At 34.8% G+C, this 20,351-nt stretch overlaps 3 protein-coding genes across 4 annotated transcripts; 1 reads left to right on the plus strand and 2 right to left on the minus strand.

Moving 5' to 3' along the window:
• Nucleotides 1–3,891: 3,891 nt before the first annotated feature.
• LOC126699373 (pentatricopeptide repeat-containing protein At1g71460, chloroplastic) lies at nt 3,892–6,314 on the minus strand. Its single transcript, XM_050397131.1, has one exon. It carries the CDS (start codon nt 6,214–6,216, stop codon nt 4,123–4,125), a length of 2,094 nt encoding a protein of 697 aa, XP_050253088.1. The 5' UTR covers nt 6,217–6,314; the 3' UTR covers nt 3,892–4,122.
• Nucleotides 6,315–7,136: 822 nt separating this feature from the next.
• Nucleotides 7,137–12,934, plus strand: LOC126699605 (uncharacterized). Of its 2 annotated transcripts, XM_050397528.1 has the most exons (5): nt 7,138–7,615; nt 9,794–9,908; nt 10,021–10,102; nt 12,149–12,200; nt 12,697–12,934. In XM_050397528.1, the coding sequence occupies exons 1-5, from the start codon at nt 7,241–7,243 to the stop codon at nt 12,757–12,759; spliced, it is 687 nt and encodes a 228-aa protein (XP_050253485.1). In that variant the 5' UTR covers nt 7,138–7,240; the 3' UTR covers nt 12,760–12,934. The 2 variants fall into 2 exon arrangements, with proteins under 2 accessions (XP_050253486.1, XP_050253485.1); XM_050397529.1 differs by lacking the exon at nt 12,149–12,200 and having other exon boundaries at nt 7,137–7,615.
• Nucleotides 12,935–15,295: 2,361 nt separating this feature from the next.
• LOC126699579 (pentatricopeptide repeat-containing protein At1g71490) lies at nt 15,296–19,049 on the minus strand. The gene has a single exon (XM_050397479.1). The coding sequence runs from the start codon at nt 17,907–17,909 to the stop codon at nt 15,699–15,701; it is 2,211 nt and encodes a 736-aa protein (XP_050253436.1). The 5' UTR covers nt 17,910–19,049; the 3' UTR covers nt 15,296–15,698.
• Between the last annotated feature and the right edge of the window lie 1,302 nt (nt 19,050–20,351).

Here is a 20,351-nt window from a genome sequence, read left to right on the forward strand (position 1 = left end):
AAGTATCAAAGATACCAATGATAAAACTAGAAACTGGGTTTTAGAATCAAGGGGCTTAGGATTAAAGAACCATCCATCCAGCTTCATAGGAAAGGGGATAAGGGGTCTAATGTTGTGTCAAATTATTGCATTAAAACCTTGATTTGATTAGAATATTGTACTAATAAAGCGATAAACATTAGCTTAAGAGAGAGGGAAACAGCTGCAACACATACAAAAAGGGGTTTCACATAGATTTTCATATTGACTAACAAAGTAGTAAATTAGCTTAGTTTTAATATTGCAAATAAAGACATTATTTTGCTTTTGACCAAAATTAAGTGGCAAATGATCCAATTGAAAAGTGTCCATATATGAGTGCAATTCCCTGGGTTTTGTGGGGTAATGATGCTAGAATGCCGGTGCCATTAAGGTTTCACTCTTTGACCGCGGTCCGACAAAGATTGACCTAATACGCAAACTTTGGGGAAGACAATATAGCTAGGTCGGTTAATAATAAGGTTCTTTTTTCTCACCTACCCATGTTAGGACAAAGAAGTGAAATTTTCCTTGTAAGTGTTTTGAGGGATTGCAAAATTTCCGGTCCAATCAGCACTATTTTGTCCCCACATAATTTTTTGATATGACATGATTAAATTCTGTTTAGACCATCATGCCTCGTCTCATCCTATCTTCTCATCCTATCTTGTTCTGACACGAATATATATATATATATATATTACTCACATCCAAAACATTCACCTCCCTCTCCACTAGCCTACCAACCATTCAATTTCTTTATCCCTCTCTTACTCTCATCAGTAAAGTTGTCAAAATCGGAATCTTACGTAAGATCATGGGAGGTAGGTGGGATCGTAGATCGTAAGATCAGATCGTGAATCGTAAAACCCTACATTATTTAAGAAAAAATAAATTGGTATGTTAAATAATTACATAAATTATACATTCATAAAAACCAAAAATTTGCATTCATTTAATATAATTACCATACATCATTACATGACATCCATTTATAAGCATCATTTAAAAATGCAAAAAATCTCAAAATGTGACACTCTATTGGGATATTATTTTTCATTTGGTTTAACTAACTTTCTATCTCTTTACATCAAAATAACAAAATTTGGTCTATTGGGATGTTATTTTTTATTTGAATCCAACTAAACCTTCTGTCAAGTTAAAGAAGATTACAAAAAATCAAGTTTGTTTGGAATCGTCAAAATTGTATTATCCTAAACGATCGCTAAGAGCCTTGAAAGATCCGGATTATTTTGGGCAAGTAGAATTGTAAGATCGTAGGATCCAGATTGGGATTTTAACAACCATGCTCATCAGTGTAAAAAAAAAACTTCATTACTAATGGCAAAATACATTCACCACAATGGCAAGACACCTGGTCCAACCTTACCTCCCTTATTGCCATCCTTATAAGATGTCCAAAGCTTTTAAAGAGCTTGACTATTATTCCAAGTGTATATTGTCTCCCTATCCATCACACACTAGATAATTGAGAGGGGAATTCCTTAAAGTGACCCCAAGATGATAACTAGGAATTTTGAACTCAAGACTCCATGAATTTCATTAGGCCTTAAGAACCACTAGACCAACTATGATATACCAAATTGTGCAAAACCAATTGGATTGGATTATTTGAATGTATGTTGTGCAGGCATGTGTTGAGTCTCACATTAAATATTTACTAACACTCCGTTTGCTTCGATGGAAACCCTTATGTAAAGATAGTTTTCTTTGTTTTTCAGCGTTTAGTAGCATAAAAAAAGATTAGTCAAAGCAAAACTATCTTTGGTCAATATAAAAAGTATGGCTTATTTTTAGAAATTATTTTCCATTAATTTTTTTTGGAAAACAACTCTATCTCACAATAAGCTAAATAATGAAAGTTAGGGAGTTGTTTTTCAACTCATTTAAAGTTACTACCAAACATTGGAAAATAAGATAGTTTTATAGAAAATGTTTTTTGGAAAATGACTCATTTTCTAGAAAACATTATTTTTGAAATAAATGGAGCGTAAATGGAACTTGGGTTTATATATGATTGTGAGGAGCCCCAATTGCAATTTAACTAGCCCTTTTGGGGTATAAGTGTAGATGTGACTATCACTTTCCTCGAGTCTTTCCAAATTATATCTGGGTTTAATTTGTTATTAGCCCTTACATTATAAAGTCTAAAATGGAATTTTCCTTAATATATTTCTACCAAATACTGATGGTTTGAAGTGCTTTTTTTTTTGTTAGGGCTGATAACAAAGTTCATATTAGGGTTTAATTTGTTATTAGCCCTTAAACGACAGTGTTTAAAATGGAATTTTCCTTAATATTTTTCTACCAAATAATGATGGTTTGAAGTGTTTTTTTTTTTTGGTTTGGGCTGATAACAAAGTTCATATTTGCTCACTCAGTCACCAAATAATGATGGTTTGAAGTGTTTTTTTGGTTTGGGCTGAAAACAAAGTTCATATTTGCTCACTCACTCACATATTTAGTGCATGTACTTCGTGGATCAAGATATACAAGTAACTGGCCCACTGACATCAACCCAAACCCACCCTATTGGGCAAGTAATGGAAAAATCCATGCATAAAACAGAACCATGGGGCAGGTTTGGGCCGCATTCTCATCACTGTTTCTAGGACAGCGTGACTCTGTTGGGATTGAGTCAAGGCAAGCTACATGTGGAAAATGATTGGTTCTGAGGCACATTAAAAAAAAATCAGATATTACATTTAAAATCTTTCATGATTTGTGGTTGTCTACCACATTTGACTTCCAAGGAATGTCATAGTTCATGAAGAAAGAATTTGGACTAAAGAGAAGCATTATTAAGGATGTCACAAAGCACCACTACATATCTTTGGCGTGATAGTCACTCCACAAGTATAAGTGTTTATGGGGGGTAAGAAATAGGGTTCAAGTCTCCATGATGGAGTTTCACACACATATACACTTAGATTAGACTAAAATAGAATTTCTATCTTTTATATATATGTATATATATATATATATATATTTTTTTTTTTTTTTTTTTTTAAAAAGGATGTCAAAGCTAGGTTGGAGTTTGAAACCAAGTTCAAGAAGTCAGTTTTAAATGCTACCATTTGTTGTAATTGGGGGGTTGATACAAGTAGTATTTTAATTTGATTCTAGAAATCCTGTGATGCTGTGCTTTTGCCAAAGTGCTATTGTATTGTCTATGTGTTACTGTGCTGAAGGTGCTAGTTTGGATATCTTATGGATGTTTTGTTTAGTTGTTAGTGTGTTTTGCTTTGCCCATTTGTTTTGGCTTGCATTGGTTTTATAGTTAGTTTTGTATTTTGGTAACTGCAGCAGGGAGGTTTCGCTGGTTTCTTGGGATCTCCCTTTGTAATATGTGTTTGTTTCAATGACTAAAGCAACCCAAAAAAAAAAAAAATGTTCTCAGGTCTTTTAGAATTAGTTTTTAGGGAGACATTTAGCTCTCTGATACAACACAGATTTTTCTAGCTGAATTAACCGACACACTAAAAAATTTAAAATTGCATTCAGCCTTAGACGTAAAGAAGTAAAAAACAAGTCCTGGCACAATCAGTGTGTAGGAAAAGAAAAGAAAAAACCATGATATATTTTCAACAACATATCGTGTGATATCTTGCTTCAGTTCATAATAAGGTTTCTGGTAGTTCTTTCATCCAAAAAAGAAAGGTTTCTGGTAGCTTATTAGTAAAAGCTAATCAACAAATCCAAACTCCAACTACTGTGAGCACAAGAGTATTTGGTTCAAGAAGAGTTCCCATATCTGTAAACTGGGCTCCTAAATAAGCATCCACACTCCACAGCCTATGATCTATACAAACATATAAAACTATTAATACATGCCACTGTCACCATGACTAGGAAACAAATAAAGTTCTTATATTCAAATATAAGTTCAGGAATTTCACTGTCAACCTTTCTCATTTGCCATCAAAATATACAAATCCTTACAGATAGTTTTAATGAGATGCATTAAGTTATAACAGGTCTATACATTTCCACATTACTGAGTTATTGGCTATTCATGAGCATGTTTCATCAACGAACTTAATGAACCTACAGAAGAAGAGTAAAGATTTCATTGCCTCTTTGTTATGATGAGGAAGAACTCATCTGTACAAATCTTTGAGCTTCCTCAATGCGACCAAAACGGTTGAGAAGTCCAATGATTATAGAGTAATGATCTTCAGATGCCTTTATTTTATATCTATGACGCATTATATTAAATATCCTGCAAGCATCATCCACAAATCCAGCATGATCACAAATAGATAGAACCACTTTGAAAGTGAAATGGTTTGGAGTAAAACCACCCGATCTCATCTGATCAAACTGAGCAATTGCATCTTGACACTGGTTATTATATCCATATGCCTCAATAATTGCGGTCCATGTCATTACTCCCTTAATGGGGATTGCATCAAAAACTGACTTTGCATGACCAATTGCTCCACAACTCCCATACAACTTCACAACTGCAGCAGAGACAAAATGGGTACACTCAAAATTCTTCTTCAAGACTTGTCCATGCACCTCCTTCCCAAGCTTCAAACTTTTTAGTTCACCACAAACACTCAATATCCTAGCTATCGTAACTGAATCTGGCCTGTGTTTTGACAACTGCATTGACCTAAACACACCAAGTGCTTCATTTAGATGCCCATGTTCTACATATGAATCAATCATGGCTGTCCACAAGATCACATTCCTCTGTTCCATACCATCAAACAATTTTAAAGAATACTTCAACAGGCCACACTTTGAGTACATTATTATCAAAGAGGAAACAATAGATACATTAGGTAGGAACCAATTCTTCAAAGCATAAGCATGAATCTCCTTCCCTTGAGTCAGAGCCCTCAACTCTGCACAAACTGGAAGAACAGTGGCAACTGTGACAATATCAGGCCTAAACCCTTCCTGCTGCATCCAAATTATTGATCTCAAAGCCTGCTCAAGCCTCCCATTTGAGGCATAACCTGACATCAAAGCAGTCCAACAAATAGTATTCCTCTCCATTGATGCATAAAACACCTGCCTCCCTGATCCCATGTCCCCACACTTACAATACATGTCAATCAAGGCAGACTGAATGAAAATCTGCCTCGAGTAACTCTTCGTTTTCAACACATAAGCATGAACTTCTCGGCCTAATTTATGTGCCCAAACTTCTCCAATAACAGGAAGTATTGTAGTCAGTATAACCGAGTTTGGCCTTATCCCTTCTTCTACCATTCTCCTCACATACTCCAAAGCTTCCTTTTGCAACCTATTGTGTGCAAAACCCGCAATCATCGCTCCCCACACCACAACATCCCTCTCACCAATCTCTTCAAAAACACGACGCGCAAGCTTAATCTTTCCACATTTAAAGTACATATCAACCAAACTCGTCCCAAGAATTGAACTATCAAAAAAACCATTCTTTATCAAAAGGGCATGAGTCTTTAAACCTTGCCAAAGCGCAGATGCACCGGCGAAACTCTTGATGACATTAGAAAAAGAATAAACATTCAATCCGACCCCTAATTCCCTCATTTCAGTATAAGTCGAAAGCACATCACGATATCGCCGCCTACCCGATATCACACTCCCTCTAAGCAAGGCATTCCACGAATACACATTCCTACTAGAACATTCATCAAACAATTGGTGTGCATCTTCAATCGACCCACAAGCAGTGTACATATTCACAAGTTTTGTACGTAAAAACTCGTTATTTTCAAGCCCGTTAATCCTTATATGAGTGTGAACTTGTTTCCCTTCGGTTAAGGATTTGGTTCGAACACAAGCAGTAATAAGAGAAGAAAAAGTGGTGGGGTTAACAGGTATACCTTGTTGGTCCAAGTAGTCCAATATGGCAAATGCTTGTTTGAGCTTGTTTTCCTTAGCAAATCTTTGGATGTCTTTGTAAATGGCATATGGGTTTTTGGTGTGGAGTGGTAAAGATTCTGGGAATGCATCTTTTTGTGAAAATGGTGGTGGCTTTTTGGATGGAAATTTTGATGTTTTTTTGCGTTGTTGTTGGTGGGTGTTTGATGGTGGTGGTTTTGGGTTATGGGTTTGGATTGGTACAGGGGATTTTGTTGAGGCTTTGGTTTTGAAGAAGTGGGAGTTTCTGTTGTGGGTGTAGTTAGTGAAGGGATTTGGGTGGAGATGTAGAGTCCATGGAAGTGTAACTTCCATGGGTTTGGGGTGCACAAAAACACACAGTTTGTTTGGCTTGGACTAGACAGAAAGAATTGGGTTTGGTTGCTTGTTTCTTTATCTAGTTCAGCACTCGCCTTAAGTGGCTAAAGGTGCTTCAAGCCAAATATTTTATTTGGATATAGTTTTTACTTTTCAACGAATAAAATCCTAGTTTTTAAACTAAATTAATAAAGCTTTGGATTTTGTCGATTCCAAAGTGAAAGACCTCATGAGTAAAATTCAAGAGCTCTAAGGTGAAGAATTGATTTGAAAAACTGAAATTGTGCGAATTTGTGGCTTACAGAAGGTGATAAGAATTCTAAAACATCTATGCAATCATTTAGAAGAATGAATGAATTTTATAGAAGCTTTTTAAAGATGATAATGGGGCTTGACTATGGGAGAGAATGGAATTTGGGCAGTTTTTTTTTTTTTTTTTAATCACTTTCAAGGTTTATTTAGCTCTGCTTGTTGCCATGAAATCATAACTTTAAATCTTATCAAAATTTTAATTGTATAAAAAATTTCACAATTTGATAACGACAAATTCTTATGTATATAAGATAGGATTCTGAGATTAGTCCCTTCTTACCTAGTAAGATAAACTTGTCACACGTATGGACCTATGTTCTCAAGTGCTATTAGTGACTCAAACTCAAGCCTTTGTAACGAGGAGAATAAAGGTCAACCATTAAACAAACACTTAAGATTTATAAATTGTGATTGATTTACAATAAAAATGATATGTAAAAATTGATGATACACTAATTATAAATTTATAATATGCTCAACTCAACAAATTATGAAAAATTTATGAGATTTGTTGTTTATAACCTTGAAAATTAAAAGCTTTAAAAAGTAAGTGGACAATGTTTCACTCACTTAATCTTCCACACGAATATACCAAATCAAATCCAAGACTATGTTCCCCAATAATCTAGGCAGGTAGTATATGTGTCTGGCTGAGAAGTGTCAGAAGTGCTTAAACTTAAAGCCTTAAACAACAAACCCCACCAAAACAATGCTTTCTCTCATTTCTCCTTCACCTCCTCTCCTTCACTTCACCACTAACAAAGCCACTCTTCAAAATTTCATCATTCCAAGTACTTCTTCTAACACAAGAGGCAGTAGAGGAAGATGGGTACCACGAACTGTTACAAGAGTCTCATCCTCAGATGAAACAAAGGTTGCTATTGCATCAATCCCAACAACAACAACAACGAAGGTAAATGTTGTTGATGATGCCGAGGATGTTGTTGTAGAATCTGCCGAGGAAGTTGTGAGAAAATTCTATGATGGAATCAATGGCCGCGACTTGGCCTCCGTGGAGGACCTCATTGCCAGTAACTGCGTGTACGAGGACCTTATCTTTGCAACTCCTTTTGTTGGTCGCAAGGTACACCACATTTCTCAACCTATTTTTCTTCAAATGTCACACACACTGCCACACATGCGTATGTATAATTGTATATGGATATTTTACGTTAGTATATGTACACGTATAGGCAAAACTTAGATACAATACAATGACTATTATACTCTCAGCAAAAATGATACAATAAAATTCTTTAGGTGCTGTATTGCTTAAAGTAGTACAAATAGTAAATATGTGATTTATTGATCAAAACAATCAAATGGTTAAATTTAATTGAAAAACTCAAGGTAAGCTACTAGGAAATTGTATCTAAAATTTGCCGAAATCTCCCTTTTTGTTAATGGATCCACCCTCTTCCCCTTAAATTGTAATTCATGATTTTGAACATTTAATCTTTTCTTAATCCATATTTTTAGGATACTCAGTTAACAAAACCTTGTCTTTAAACAATTGAAAAGGCTGTATGTAATTCTCGTAAAAAAGTTGTATCTAGTCAAAAAAAGTCAAAAAAACTGAGGACAAGTGTAACCAAACGAGCATACATATATGAAGAAAAATGATTTTAAGTATTAAATCATGTTAGAACAAAATGTATATTGGTATGGTGTTTTATGATCAGGGGAAAATCAGGCCAAACCTTAGTCCACCCCAACTTGGACTTCAACTTGGTGTCCAAAATATAATAATTTAGACGGAATGTTTCCAGGTCTAAAGTCATCACTTTAGTTTTGAGTATTGATTCTCCACTCTCTGTTTTTTTTTTTGAGTCATGTTGATTGTCCTATTGTGAAAGATGGATCTATCCCAATTCTAATATGATTAGGAGCTATTAGGATAAGCAAACTGAACACTAACTGGTCCATGATAATTGAGTCACATATCCTTTTCTAGTCCTTTATGGTAAAATGCGCCTATTTTTTCCAAGAAAGAATGAACAATATAATTCAAGAATTCTTCCTAGTTCCTATCATACTGATAATGCTTTCTTTGACTTTTGCTTCTATATATCCAAAATACCAATCCTACATTTTGTTCTCCAATATCCTAAATAGGCAGTTTCTGTGTCTATTTGAGGTACTTAAATTCGCCATATCTATCAACCATGCAGATGAACCTGCTTCATCTCGTATATCTTCTATAACAAAGCCACTCCCAGTTTCATTACTCCTTGTAGTACTTCTCCTAACACAAGAAGTAGAAGAAGGAGGGTGTCACTGACTTTTAATAGGGTCTCATCACCAAGAACAATAACTACAACACATGGTGATGATGATGAGGATGTCATACAGTCTGCTGCATATATTGTGAGGAACTTCTACAAGGGAATCAATGTCCACGATTTGGTCTCCGTGGAAGAACTCATTGCAGGCAACTGTGTGAATGATGTATAGAGAGAAAGAAGTAAGATAATTAACATGGTTTGGCCTAATGGTTCATCTCCACAGCCGAATGTAAGCAGCTATACTGAATATGTGTTACAATGGATCTAATGTACATTAACTTTAGTATGGTAACACTAAAGACATGGTAGCCCTTGGTATACAAAATTATGGTAGTCCATGGTATTCTAGAAAACCACGATCTATGATAATATCCTCATGTATAATTTAAATATTTTAGAATTCATGACTTTCAATGAAGTATAAGAATGTCTTTCAGGAGCTTATTAAACTGACATTCTCATATTGTTTCATCACTCCCTTTATTTTTTTTATAATATAGATTCATGTGACTTTAGCACCCTTTGAATTTCATGAAGTGGATTTGAGTTTGTTGATAAGGAAGCATATTAAAAGTCAATGATGTCTCTGAGAATTACTAGTGTTTGTTCACATGGTGGAGGGGAATAAAGTAACAGCAGGGAAGATGTTTTCTTCAATAGATTTTGTTTGGTGGTAACAGTTAATGAGATAGGGCAAAAGAGAAACACCTCCTCTCTCCTGGGTTTCTTATTGCAGGATTTTAAATTGGACATTTTTCAAAGGAATCACTCATAAAAATTTCTAATCTGATTTATCAACCTAAAGATACAATCTTTAGACCAATTTGAATCATTGAAAACCTCAGCAACTTGATACAGCATGAATATGACTATATGAAAAAAAAAAAAAAAAAAAAAAAAAAAAGTGGTAAAAACATCCCTCTGTTTCATTTATGTATCTCTTCCCTTCTCTAAACATAGTTTGATTCAATATGTAGGAAATCCTGCAGTTCTTCAAAAAATTCACTGATTCCACCTCCATAGACCTCCAATTTGTTATTGATGATTTGTCTACTGAGGATTCCTCAGCAGTTGGAGTGACATGGCATTTAGGTATGTTGAAAAATATCCTATGCTTTTTACCTTCTTTCATCCCAGTAAGTATCAGTTACCTCTTTAGATTTTTTTTTATTTTCAACCTGATTAATGTGGGAAATAACTTCAGATTGGAGGAAGAGGCCTTTTCCTTTTAGCAAAGGATGCAGCTTTTATCGATTGGAGGTCGTGAATAAAAAGAGACAAATAATGTAAGTGATATTTTAATGTTGAGTATGTAGTACACTATATACTATCTGCAATGGATTATCTAACCCTAGTTGAAAGAATCTGCCTTAAGAGAATTTCGTTAACCCTTAAATAAGGGTATTGTTTGCAATCACAATTTTGGTTCCACAAAAAGAAAATAATTTGAATTCTGGGTTGAAACATAATTGATTGTGAGAGTCCAATGTTTCTTCACTTTGTATATATCTTTGAGATGATGCAAATGGGAGCTATCAAAACATCAAAACTTGCTTAATCCTGATGTAAATACAAATAAATTTTCAATTTAAGAATAAAAGAACTTGCATCATGTGCTAGCAGCCTAGTGCCTGACCTTACAAGTTGGCATGTTTAATCTCAGTCCAAAAGGTAATACTTGTCCTATAATTTATTTATTTTTATCTAAATTAGATAAAAATTCCATTCCACCCTGATTTCTTTATTTGGATGTGGTAATCATTAGATTACTTGGCTAATTCTTTTTGAAAACCCAATTGAACATATTTTTATAACTACCATTTCAACATGATAGATTCTTTATATTCATGATGATTGTACTATTAGTTTTGGACAAATTTGCAGAATATGGCATTGAGTTAACCTACCTGAGAAATAATGATTGGACAACCTCAGACTAGAGGTTCTGCTTTAACCTCACCAGCTCCAACCTAGCAAAAGGAGCACCTTCTCACCCTTAGCCAACATAGGGTCCATTGCTCATGTCCTTTTTGGTATAACTTTAGTATGTTGGACTCCATGGTGCCACCAAATCAATGATAAGAATCTCCATTATGTTAAGCCTTGCTGCTCCTGTTCCTTCCTGAAAGGCCAAAGATTTTAAAGAGAAGAAACCCTTGAAATGCAATACCTTGTCATCCAAGATGCCAATCATACAATGAGGCCCTTTTCTTCAATACTTAAATAGTAAATTAAGATGATAACTTACATATTTATGGAGGGATTCAATACTCCCAAATAAAAGGGAGTTAGTCTATGGTCCATTCAGTAATAAATAAATAGGACTTTCTATTGGGAAAAATCACTGATTAACCACAACTGCTTAAAGTTAAACGGTGTATGCCTTAAGATATGTTTTTTAATTATAGACAAAGTTTAGTTACAAAATTGGTTGTAACTTTAGGCTACAATTTTACTCAATATCTTTTTATTGAGGGTGAATTTTGACAAGTCCACCATTGGATTATATCTTCTTCTTATATTCTCCATGCTTGCAAAATTTCTTAAAAATTAAAGATCTCAATAAATTATTTAAATTGCAAGTTTTTGTAATTTAAAATTATGCATAAAATATAAGCTTATAGATCATATAATAAATAATATCCAATTGACACAAAATTTGACATGTATATTAAAAGCGTAAAAAACATACAATTCAACGGTTATATTTTCAAAATATGTAGTAATGTTTATTTTATTAAGGTTGTAACCTTAGGCTACAACTAATTTTATAGCTAAACTTTGTCCTTTAATCATATTGTACAACTGGTTATTTTAATCATATAGTCTCTCTTGGCCATTTGAAGCCATGCTTTACATACTTCTTACCCGATATGGTCTTGCTGTGATTTTCCACTTTAATTTCAAGGGTGCAAATCTTTCATTTGAATGAGAAATTGAAAACAGGATCAGGTTAGCTCTGCCAGCCCACTGACAATTCCCTCTTGTTGTTCCTTCATTAATCATTACTTTAGACTTTTAGTGCTTACCATGAGGAAGCAAAATGTAAAGGATAGACAATAAGAGGTAGATTTATGGTTAATTACGAAGATTATATCCCGATTTTTTGTTGGTAATATAAAATTCTCCAACAAACTGCTTATTATATATGGAGCAATTCTCTACTAGGAAACTTGTTTCAATCAGAAACTGCTAACGTACTCTATAAAACCTCATCTAAAAGAATTCGTGTTTATTTAGTTCATAAGATGCTTATAACATATTTGCACCATGCACTGCAAAGATTGCATAGATTGTGTTGGGAGACTAATCTTGCTTTTTTCAAAATACAGTTATGGACGAGATGTTGTAGAACCTGCAATCAAACCTGGGGAAGCAGCTTTGGTATGTAAATTAGCCATCACACACATTTTTTGCCCTTTAGATGTCAGGAAATAATACACATGTCCAGAGATAGACTGGAAAACAAGGAAAAAAATTAGAAGAGAGATAAAAATAAAATGTCAGAATACTACTCTGTCTTGGTGCACACGCATGCGTGAATGCTTTCCTTCATATCCTCATATTACCCCTAAAATCTAAAAATTATTTTGGTTGAACTTGAGTATGCATTGGTCTGTTTCAGCCCTTGCTTAAATCCACTAAGTTGGTGTTGAGATTGCATGAATTTGGAAAGAAACTTATTGTATCTCACCTCTGATACACTAATTTTTTTCCCTGATAACCCATATATTTCAATTTTCTGATGGTCTTCCTAGGAACCAATTGATAAAAAAAATAAATTTTGCATTGATGGATAAAAATTTAAAATTGTATTGATTCAGTTATTATGCTTATGCATACATTTTGTCCTTCTAATCAAATTACTGTATGTGTGCAGGTGATTATCAGAGGTGTAACTTGGCTTCTGCAGCAATTTCCTCAGCTGGCAGACCGGCTATGATAGCAGCTATCAAGCAATTATTTTTTCATCTTTAATAGAAATGATTATAGGGTTATTTAAATTTGATAAAAAGATTTAAATTTTAGGTTCAAATGTATAGTTAAATCTGCCCCCAACCACACTGTATTCTTTACTACGCTGTTAATTTAATATGCAACAACATATTTGGTGATCAGTTTCTTCAATTATATCATTACAGTAAAATATTTCTGGTGAGCTATGCACTTTGTGGTCACATGCTGTATTTTAAAGCCACAATGTTTTTCTTACATAGAACACATTAAACACCAAGAATAAGATCATAGCTAAATAACTTGATTAATGCCATTGGGCCTCTTCTGTGGGTTCAAAAACTTGGGGTCAAATCCCCTACTTACATTCAGCAAAAATAAATAAACATGGATGCCATGGTAGAAGATGCCTGTAGAATAGAACATAGTGAAAACTTATAGTTTTTTTTTTTTTTTTCTTCATTTTTTCAAAATTTTATTTTAGTTTTAATAGTAGATAACAAGAGAAAATTTTAAAAAGATACAGACTCATCCATCAGTTTACAGAAGGACCTTAGAGCCATTGACAGTTCGACCAGCTCATGTTCATGTTGGCTTTTGAAGCTATTTTGGCCAAACCAGCTGCTTCATTTGTGCCATAAATCCATTTTGACTGAGAGTTAAAAGGTTCAAAATATCAAAAAGAATAGGATACACCTTACATGAATCTTCATTTATGCCAGATCAGGTTGCTCATGCAAGAGAAAGCCGAAATGACCAAAAAAATCTCGCAGTAATAACTCTTTCTATAACGTCACATGAGCTATCTCACAGAGTTGTCATCAGCGCCATAGCCATGAATGGGCAAAGAGAAAGCTAAAATTACCACGATGCTCAAAGTCACAAAGAAGATTTTGGACAATTCCAAACTTCACCACTTTGATGATAACAAAATGACTTTCTCAAATTTTTTTTCCATTTAACTTTATTATTAGAAGAATTTTGTTAATTGACCAGCCGAGAAAGAAAGTGGAAAACTAGCATCTCGACTTTTTAAAACTCGAGTTCCAGACTTCTGACTTAACGATGTAGACGAAAATTCCACATGGAACTCGAGTCTCAGAGACTTGAGTTCCAGTGGATACTCGTACATTAAGACGAACAGATCCACGGAGAAAAAGAAAAAACAGAAGAAGAAAACACAAAGAAGAAGAACACCAGCACCAGATTGCGTCCAATCGGAGCTCCAGCGTTCTTGCTCTGTTCTTCGTCTATTCGTCCACCCAGTCGCCGAAGATCAGATCATCCACCCAGTCGTTGAAGATCAAATTGTCCACCAGCACCAGATCGCCCACCCAGATCGCTCTGTTCTTCTTCCTTCTTCTCCAACCAGATCGTCTTCTTCGGCGCTGCGTTCTTCAGGTTTTGTTTTTCTTCAAGTCCGACAAAAATCGAGTTTGTAAGACTCGGTTTTGGTTTTTAGAACTCAAGTCTTATAGACTCGAGATCTATGTGGCTAAATCGGCACACGGCAGCAGTAAAACTTGAGTTTGAAAGCGTCAATTTTCGTCATCGATCTCAAGTTTTAGAAACTCGAGATGCTATTTTCCATAATCCTTTCAAACAATAGTTAACTTACTATATACAACCCCTTCACACTATTAGTCTGCAAATTCCCCCCGACTTTCTCATTGAGACTAACCAAAACCTTGGCTGAAAGTCTGAAACCAAAAGTTCATGACTAGAAATTCACTACTATTATGTTTGAAATGGCAAAGTGGATGATTTTGATCCAGAGGCATTCTTCTACATCCTTTTAAATTGAAACTCATTTTGCAAATTCTTCCTTTTGTTACAAAACACGAGAAGGTATTATTATAAACTACATTTCTCTTCTCATCATTACCCTTCTAACCAATTTAGAACCTAGTTTTTCTGTTGGAAAATTCTTTAATGCGACCTATAAGACATAAATCCTGTCAAGCCAAAAATAAAATATTTTTCATTATAATGGGAGAGAAAAAAAAAAACAGTCAAAGTTTACATCAACCTTTACACATGGAAAAATTATTTCAATTTCTTTGTTTGAAAGATGTTTATCAGAACAATACACTTGCATGGTGGAAAAAAAGGGGGAAAATGTGTACAAGGATTTAGTCAACTAGAGCCATTTGATAGTTACTTCAAATGCTCTTATTTGAATTTAAGGGAGAATTGTACAGGATTTTTCACACACAGACAAGAATCTCTTCTATGTGTTAAAATGCTAATGATTGCATGAAGACATGCCAAAGGCATAAATTAGTCCAAATTAGTCAACTGATTCCTTTGCATTTAAGTGTGGGGGAAAAAAGGACAAGTATCATCAACATTTAAATGATGACGTTTCAGTATTGATCACAAAAATTTATAATTTAGCTCAAAGAAGAAACATTTTTTTGGATAAGTGAAGTCTATACTCAAGTATGTTTTAAAAAATTACAATGAGAAATGTGAATCCTCCATTCAATACTGATACATTATGAATGTACCATCAGTTTGGTCACTAACAAAAAATGCTGCTGTATTAATTCAGAGATGCATACCTGTTTTCATTAATCAATTCTGCCCAAATAAGGGCAATGGAATTTGGTAAAATTGGAAACCATAAAAATACAGGCCGCTGAAGCAATGAACTCAAAATCTGCTGCAAAATTAATATAGCAAACTAAAGAAGGTAGAAGTCACTCTCAAAGAGTGCCATGGGCAACCAAGGTCTCAAATTTTGAGCCCCAATGTTTATGATTCCTGAGTTTAGCTGCTTTAGCATACATTCTCCTTGTAAACCCCTTCTACAAAGAATATCTTCACTTCAAATAAGTTCAACAATTGTGGTTCTTTCTGTACTTCTTTAAATGGCAATCTAAATCCATTTGAAACATGTTAGCAGTCCTTTGTTTAGTATAAATTCTATTGTTCATCATATTCCACAAAATTTGCTTCTGAACCAAAATCCGCACTTGCTACATATCCCACATCTTTCATTAGCTCATTTAATCCATCCAATAGAGTGTAAATTTGTTCTGCATGGGGGTTTGATGTGTCGCCCACCATAAAGGGCAAAAATCCCAAGCCCACATCGATCCAAGCACAGCCAGGAGCCTTCCTCACACCCAAATCCCTCATGGAAGTCCTAACCTCAGCTAGCATGTTCCAACGACCATCAGCAGCATACATATTAGCAATCAAGACGTAGTAACCTGAATTTTCAGGCCTCATTTCTAACAGTTTCTCAGCTGCCCACTCCCCTAATTCTGTATTTCCATAAATCCGACAGGCTCCTATTAGAGTAGCCCACATGGCAGGAGTTGGCCTGTAAGGCATTGTTTTGATAATTTCTTTTGCTTTGTGCAACAAACCAGCCCTGCCAAATAGATCAACCATGCAAGCGTAATGCTCCAGTTGAGGACTTAAACCATAAACACTAGGCATCTTTTCAAACAGCCTCTGGCCTTGGATTACAAGACCAGAATGGCTACAAGCTGATAGAACCGCAACCATGGTTATATGGTCTGGTTTGATCTGGAACCTTTCCATCTCTTCAAATACTTTTAGTGCAGCTTGTCCCTCTCCCTGTATTCCATATCCAGCAATCAAGGAAGTATAAGTCACCTCATCCCTTTTGCTTAATGAATCAAACACTCTTTTGGCTTCTAAAACTTTGCCTGACCTTGCATACATGTCTACAAGAGCATTCCACAAAAGCAAATAGTCCTTGAACTCTTCACGCTTTGTAATGTAGCAGTGGAACTCCTTCCCATGTTGCAGATTTGCCACTCGAGCGCAGAGGGGAAGAATACTCGCAATTGTCACATAACTTGGTTCAATTCCAGAAAGCAACATCTCTCTAAATAGGAATGATGCTTCCTCTGATTGATCCATGTGGCTGTAGCCAGAAAGCATGGAATTCCAAGTAATTATGCTCTTATTTTCTACCAATTGGAACAAAATATAGGCACGCCTTAGGTCTTTGCACCTAGAATACATAGTAATTAGTGCATTCTTGACAGTATCAAACTCATCACAACAGCTACGAATTGCAGAACCATGAATTTCTTTTCCCAGTTTAATGGCCCCAATGTGGGAACATGCACCCAAACCAATAAGCATTGCCACAGAATCCAAAAGAACACCAGAAGTTCGCATCTGAGAAAGCAAGTCAAGTGCTCCCTTAAAGTTTCCAGTTCGCAAGCACCCACCAGCTATTGTATTCCAAGTTATGATATTCACTTCATTAGTTGTAATTCTCATGCTTTCAAAAAGCTGAAATGCTTCCCCCCACATTCCCCTGGAGGCATAAGCAGATATGATTGTGTTCCAAGAAACAGCATCCTTTTCTGGCATTTTGTCAAACAAGCTTCGAGCAACATCAAGTTCCCCAATCCTCCCATACATCGAGACCAAGGCATTATGTACAAACAAGTTCCACCCAGCAGAGCTAGCATTAATAGAATTATGAACCTCCCTACCAAAACCCAAATCCAATTTTTCACCACAAGCCTTGAGAACAGATGGGTAAGTAAAGTTATCTGGTCTAATCCCCTTATCCACCATTTCTTTATAGGCAGAGAGAGCCTCCCCAAAAATCCTATTCCTAACATAAGCAGAGATAAGCAAATTCCAAGGCAAAGGGTGCAAAATACTTGAATTCGCAGTAATAGTACGGGCTTCAGCAAGGAGGTCAAAACTTGAGTAAAAAGTAACAAGCTTGGGCACCAAAATCGGGTGTTTTTCGAGACCCAAGGAGATAATCTGAGCATGAAGCTGTTGACCTCGTGGGAGTGATTTAAGGTTAGTGCAAGATAGAAGAAGAAAAGAGATGGGATGTAAGATAAGGTCATAAGAAGAAGAAGAAGAGGCATGGAGCTGGATAAGAGAGAAGGATTTGAATGCTTTTGATAGGTGGCCTCGGCTTGCAAAGTCCTTGAGAGATGTAAAAAGGGAATTAATCATAGATTCATCACTGCTTCTGTTTGTTTCCGGGACAGAATCATTTGATTTGCATGATGTGGACGGCTTATTGTATTGTTCTATACCTTGTCTCCATTTTCTAGGAATGTATTTCTGGATTTGAGATATAGAGATACCCCTTGGGATAAACCGAGATGGAGTAGGCGGCATACACTATAAATGTATGTGTGTGCGATGATAGCATGGTCAGTGAGAACTGACCGCATGGCTTCACCCACATTCGCAACATGTGGCTTGGAAAAATCCGCTCTCAGCTGACCCAATTTTTGCTTATTAACATCAAAGACTACTTCATTCAATCATGGACTGAAGGCAATATTTCCCCTACAAAATCAGAGATAACGTAAGCTATGAATTAATCATTAGAGTGTTAGAGAAAGCACTCTTCACACTAATTCCCACATATGCCCAAAAACATACCATAGCAACCCCCTATTCTATACAAAGTGTTACCCATTTGGGTAGATAAGAAAATGATGTTGGTTTGGGAGGTAAAACCTTTAAAAAAAAAAAAAAAAACTCAAATTTATTTTTTTGTGAACTGGTTATGCAAAACTCACTACTTCACACTACACTAATACAACTACTTGCCTTAGTCAATCTAATCTTTTGACCTCTTTTTCTTCTTCTCGGGGACCAGAATGACAGAAAACACAAATGCCTAAATTAATTTTACTTCAATGCTAAGTTTTCTGAGCAAGAGTTACAAATGAAATCAACTTAGGAAAGAAATATACATAGTTGGAAGCAATTCAGAAGGAGCCAACAATGACTGTGAAATAAGACCCCATTTCATAGCTTAGTCCTTTTCTGAAAATCAAATAGAATAAGATTCCTAGCATCCAACAAAAACTAAATTTCTTTCCCAGATAATATAGAATATTAGGAAGATAAAAAAAAAGTTTCCCTTTCAGAATTAGAAAGGAGGCAATAACACAAACATGAAATAGGAATCTCTAGCTTAACCTTACAAAAAGTACACCAACAGTGAAAACCCATCATAACGAAAACTAAAAAAATTCCCATTTCCCACATAACAAAACCTCAATGAAAAAAAAAAAACAAAAATCAAATCAAACCCATTACAAAGTAAGCCAAAAGCAACAAAACCCAGAAGAGAAAACACCAAAAGCAACCAGACAGAAACCTTAGTTTCCTGTATCCTTTCTTCCTTAGTTTTCCTGCTGTTTCTTGGGAACCAGACAGAAACCTTGTATCAGCGAGGTTTCTCGGCTTATCAGTGACAAGAAAGGGTTTTGTGAACTTCTGAGGTTTTACAGCTAGCCAAAAAGGGTTTCAAAAAACCAAAACAAAAACAAGGGGTTTCAAACGACCTCAGCTTCATTTTTTTTTTTTTTTTTTTGTGAAAGTTAAACGACTTGTAGCAAACAGCAAACCTCTCAGTCTCATTATTATTATTATTATTTTTTTTTTTTGAGAAACTCAGTCTCATTATTATTAATTTATATATAGACACCTTATAATTTCAAATTTAAGCAGCCAACCCAACGATCCAATAAAATTAACCTAATCCGTTCATCAAAAAAAAAAAAAAAACTAAATACATAAAGTCTTACAATTTCCTTCTATGAATTTTTTAATTTTGAATTCGTTGCATGATAATCTCATTATCAATGTTGCAAGTTACATCTTTTTCAAAATTTTAGTTAAATAAAAATTTTCTTGGATTTTTCTTTTTGTTTGTAAGGGCTCAATATATTGTTAAGAGAAACAAAATTTGACTACAAACTTAGTTGCAGCGTAAGACTACAACTTTCACTAAACAAGTTATCATGGCTACATATTTTGAAAATCTAACCGTTGAATTGTATGTTCTTTATGTTCTTAAAACACATGTCAAATTTCATATCAATCGGATGTTATTTACTATTTGATCTATAAACTTACTTTTTGCGTATAATTTTAGATTAACTCAAAATTTAAATATTTGATTGATAACATAGGCTATTGATCTTTGATTTTCTTGAAGTTTTGCAAGCATAGATGATATAAGAAAAAAAAAATTATTGAGTAGAGTTGTTGCATTAGTCTACAACCAAGTTAATTTGTTACTAAACTTTGTCCAAAGTTTAATTATATTAGGCTTAAAAAAATTTAGGGTTGTCACACTTTTTTTTAGGGTAAAAAAATCATTATATTTTAAAATTTTATATATAATAATAATTTTTTTTCCAGGTCATGGTGGTCCTGTGACCACCTTGGCTCTAATGTGGAGCCGCTAGTGAACCTAATGGGTTATGTGAACTTTTAAGAGTTGATAGGTTGGGTTAAGTTACCAAATTTTTTTTTACAACTTGTTGAGTCGGTGTAAGTCAGCAGATTCACAAATTTGCCTAGCCTAATCCATCACACTTACATTTAACATATATTTAAAATATGAGACATGTTAATGAGTACTGCAAGGTGTTTGTTAAGGATGATATATTGTGAGGTCCACCTAATAAAAAATTTGTATAAATTGATAAAATGAATGAAAATAGTACTGAAGTGACAAGTGAAATTCAAAAGGTTGACTTTATTGGCTCTACACTCTATAAAATTGGTCAAAACCTGTTAACACTACCCTTAAAA

Source organism: Quercus robur, chromosome 9, assembly GCF_932294415.1.
Source record: "Quercus robur chromosome 9, dhQueRobu3.1, whole genome shotgun sequence".
Taxonomy (NCBI): domain Eukaryota; kingdom Viridiplantae; phylum Streptophyta; class Magnoliopsida; order Fagales; family Fagaceae; genus Quercus; species Quercus robur.

Bases quoted from the DNA above. Each gene is read 5' to 3' on its own strand.
- LOC126699605 (XM_050397528.1), top strand. From the start codon at position 7,241: ATGCTTTCTCTCATTTCTCCTTCACCTCCTCTCCTTCACTTCACCACT. The intron at 7,616-9,793 runs GTACACCACATT...TTCAATATGTAG, and splicing joins CTCCTTTTGTTGGTCGCAAG to GAAATCCTGCAGTTCTTCAA. The intron at 9,909-10,020 runs GTATGTTGAAAA...AAATAACTTCAG, and splicing joins TGGAGTGACATGGCATTTAG to ATTGGAGGAAGAGGCCTTTT.
- LOC126699579 (XM_050397479.1), bottom strand. From the start codon at position 17,909: ATGCCGCCTACTCCATCTCGGTTTATCCCAAGGGGTATCTCTATATCT.
- LOC126699373 (XM_050397131.1), bottom strand. From the start codon at position 6,216: ATGGAAGTTACACTTCCATGGACTCTACATCTCCACCCAAATCCCTTC.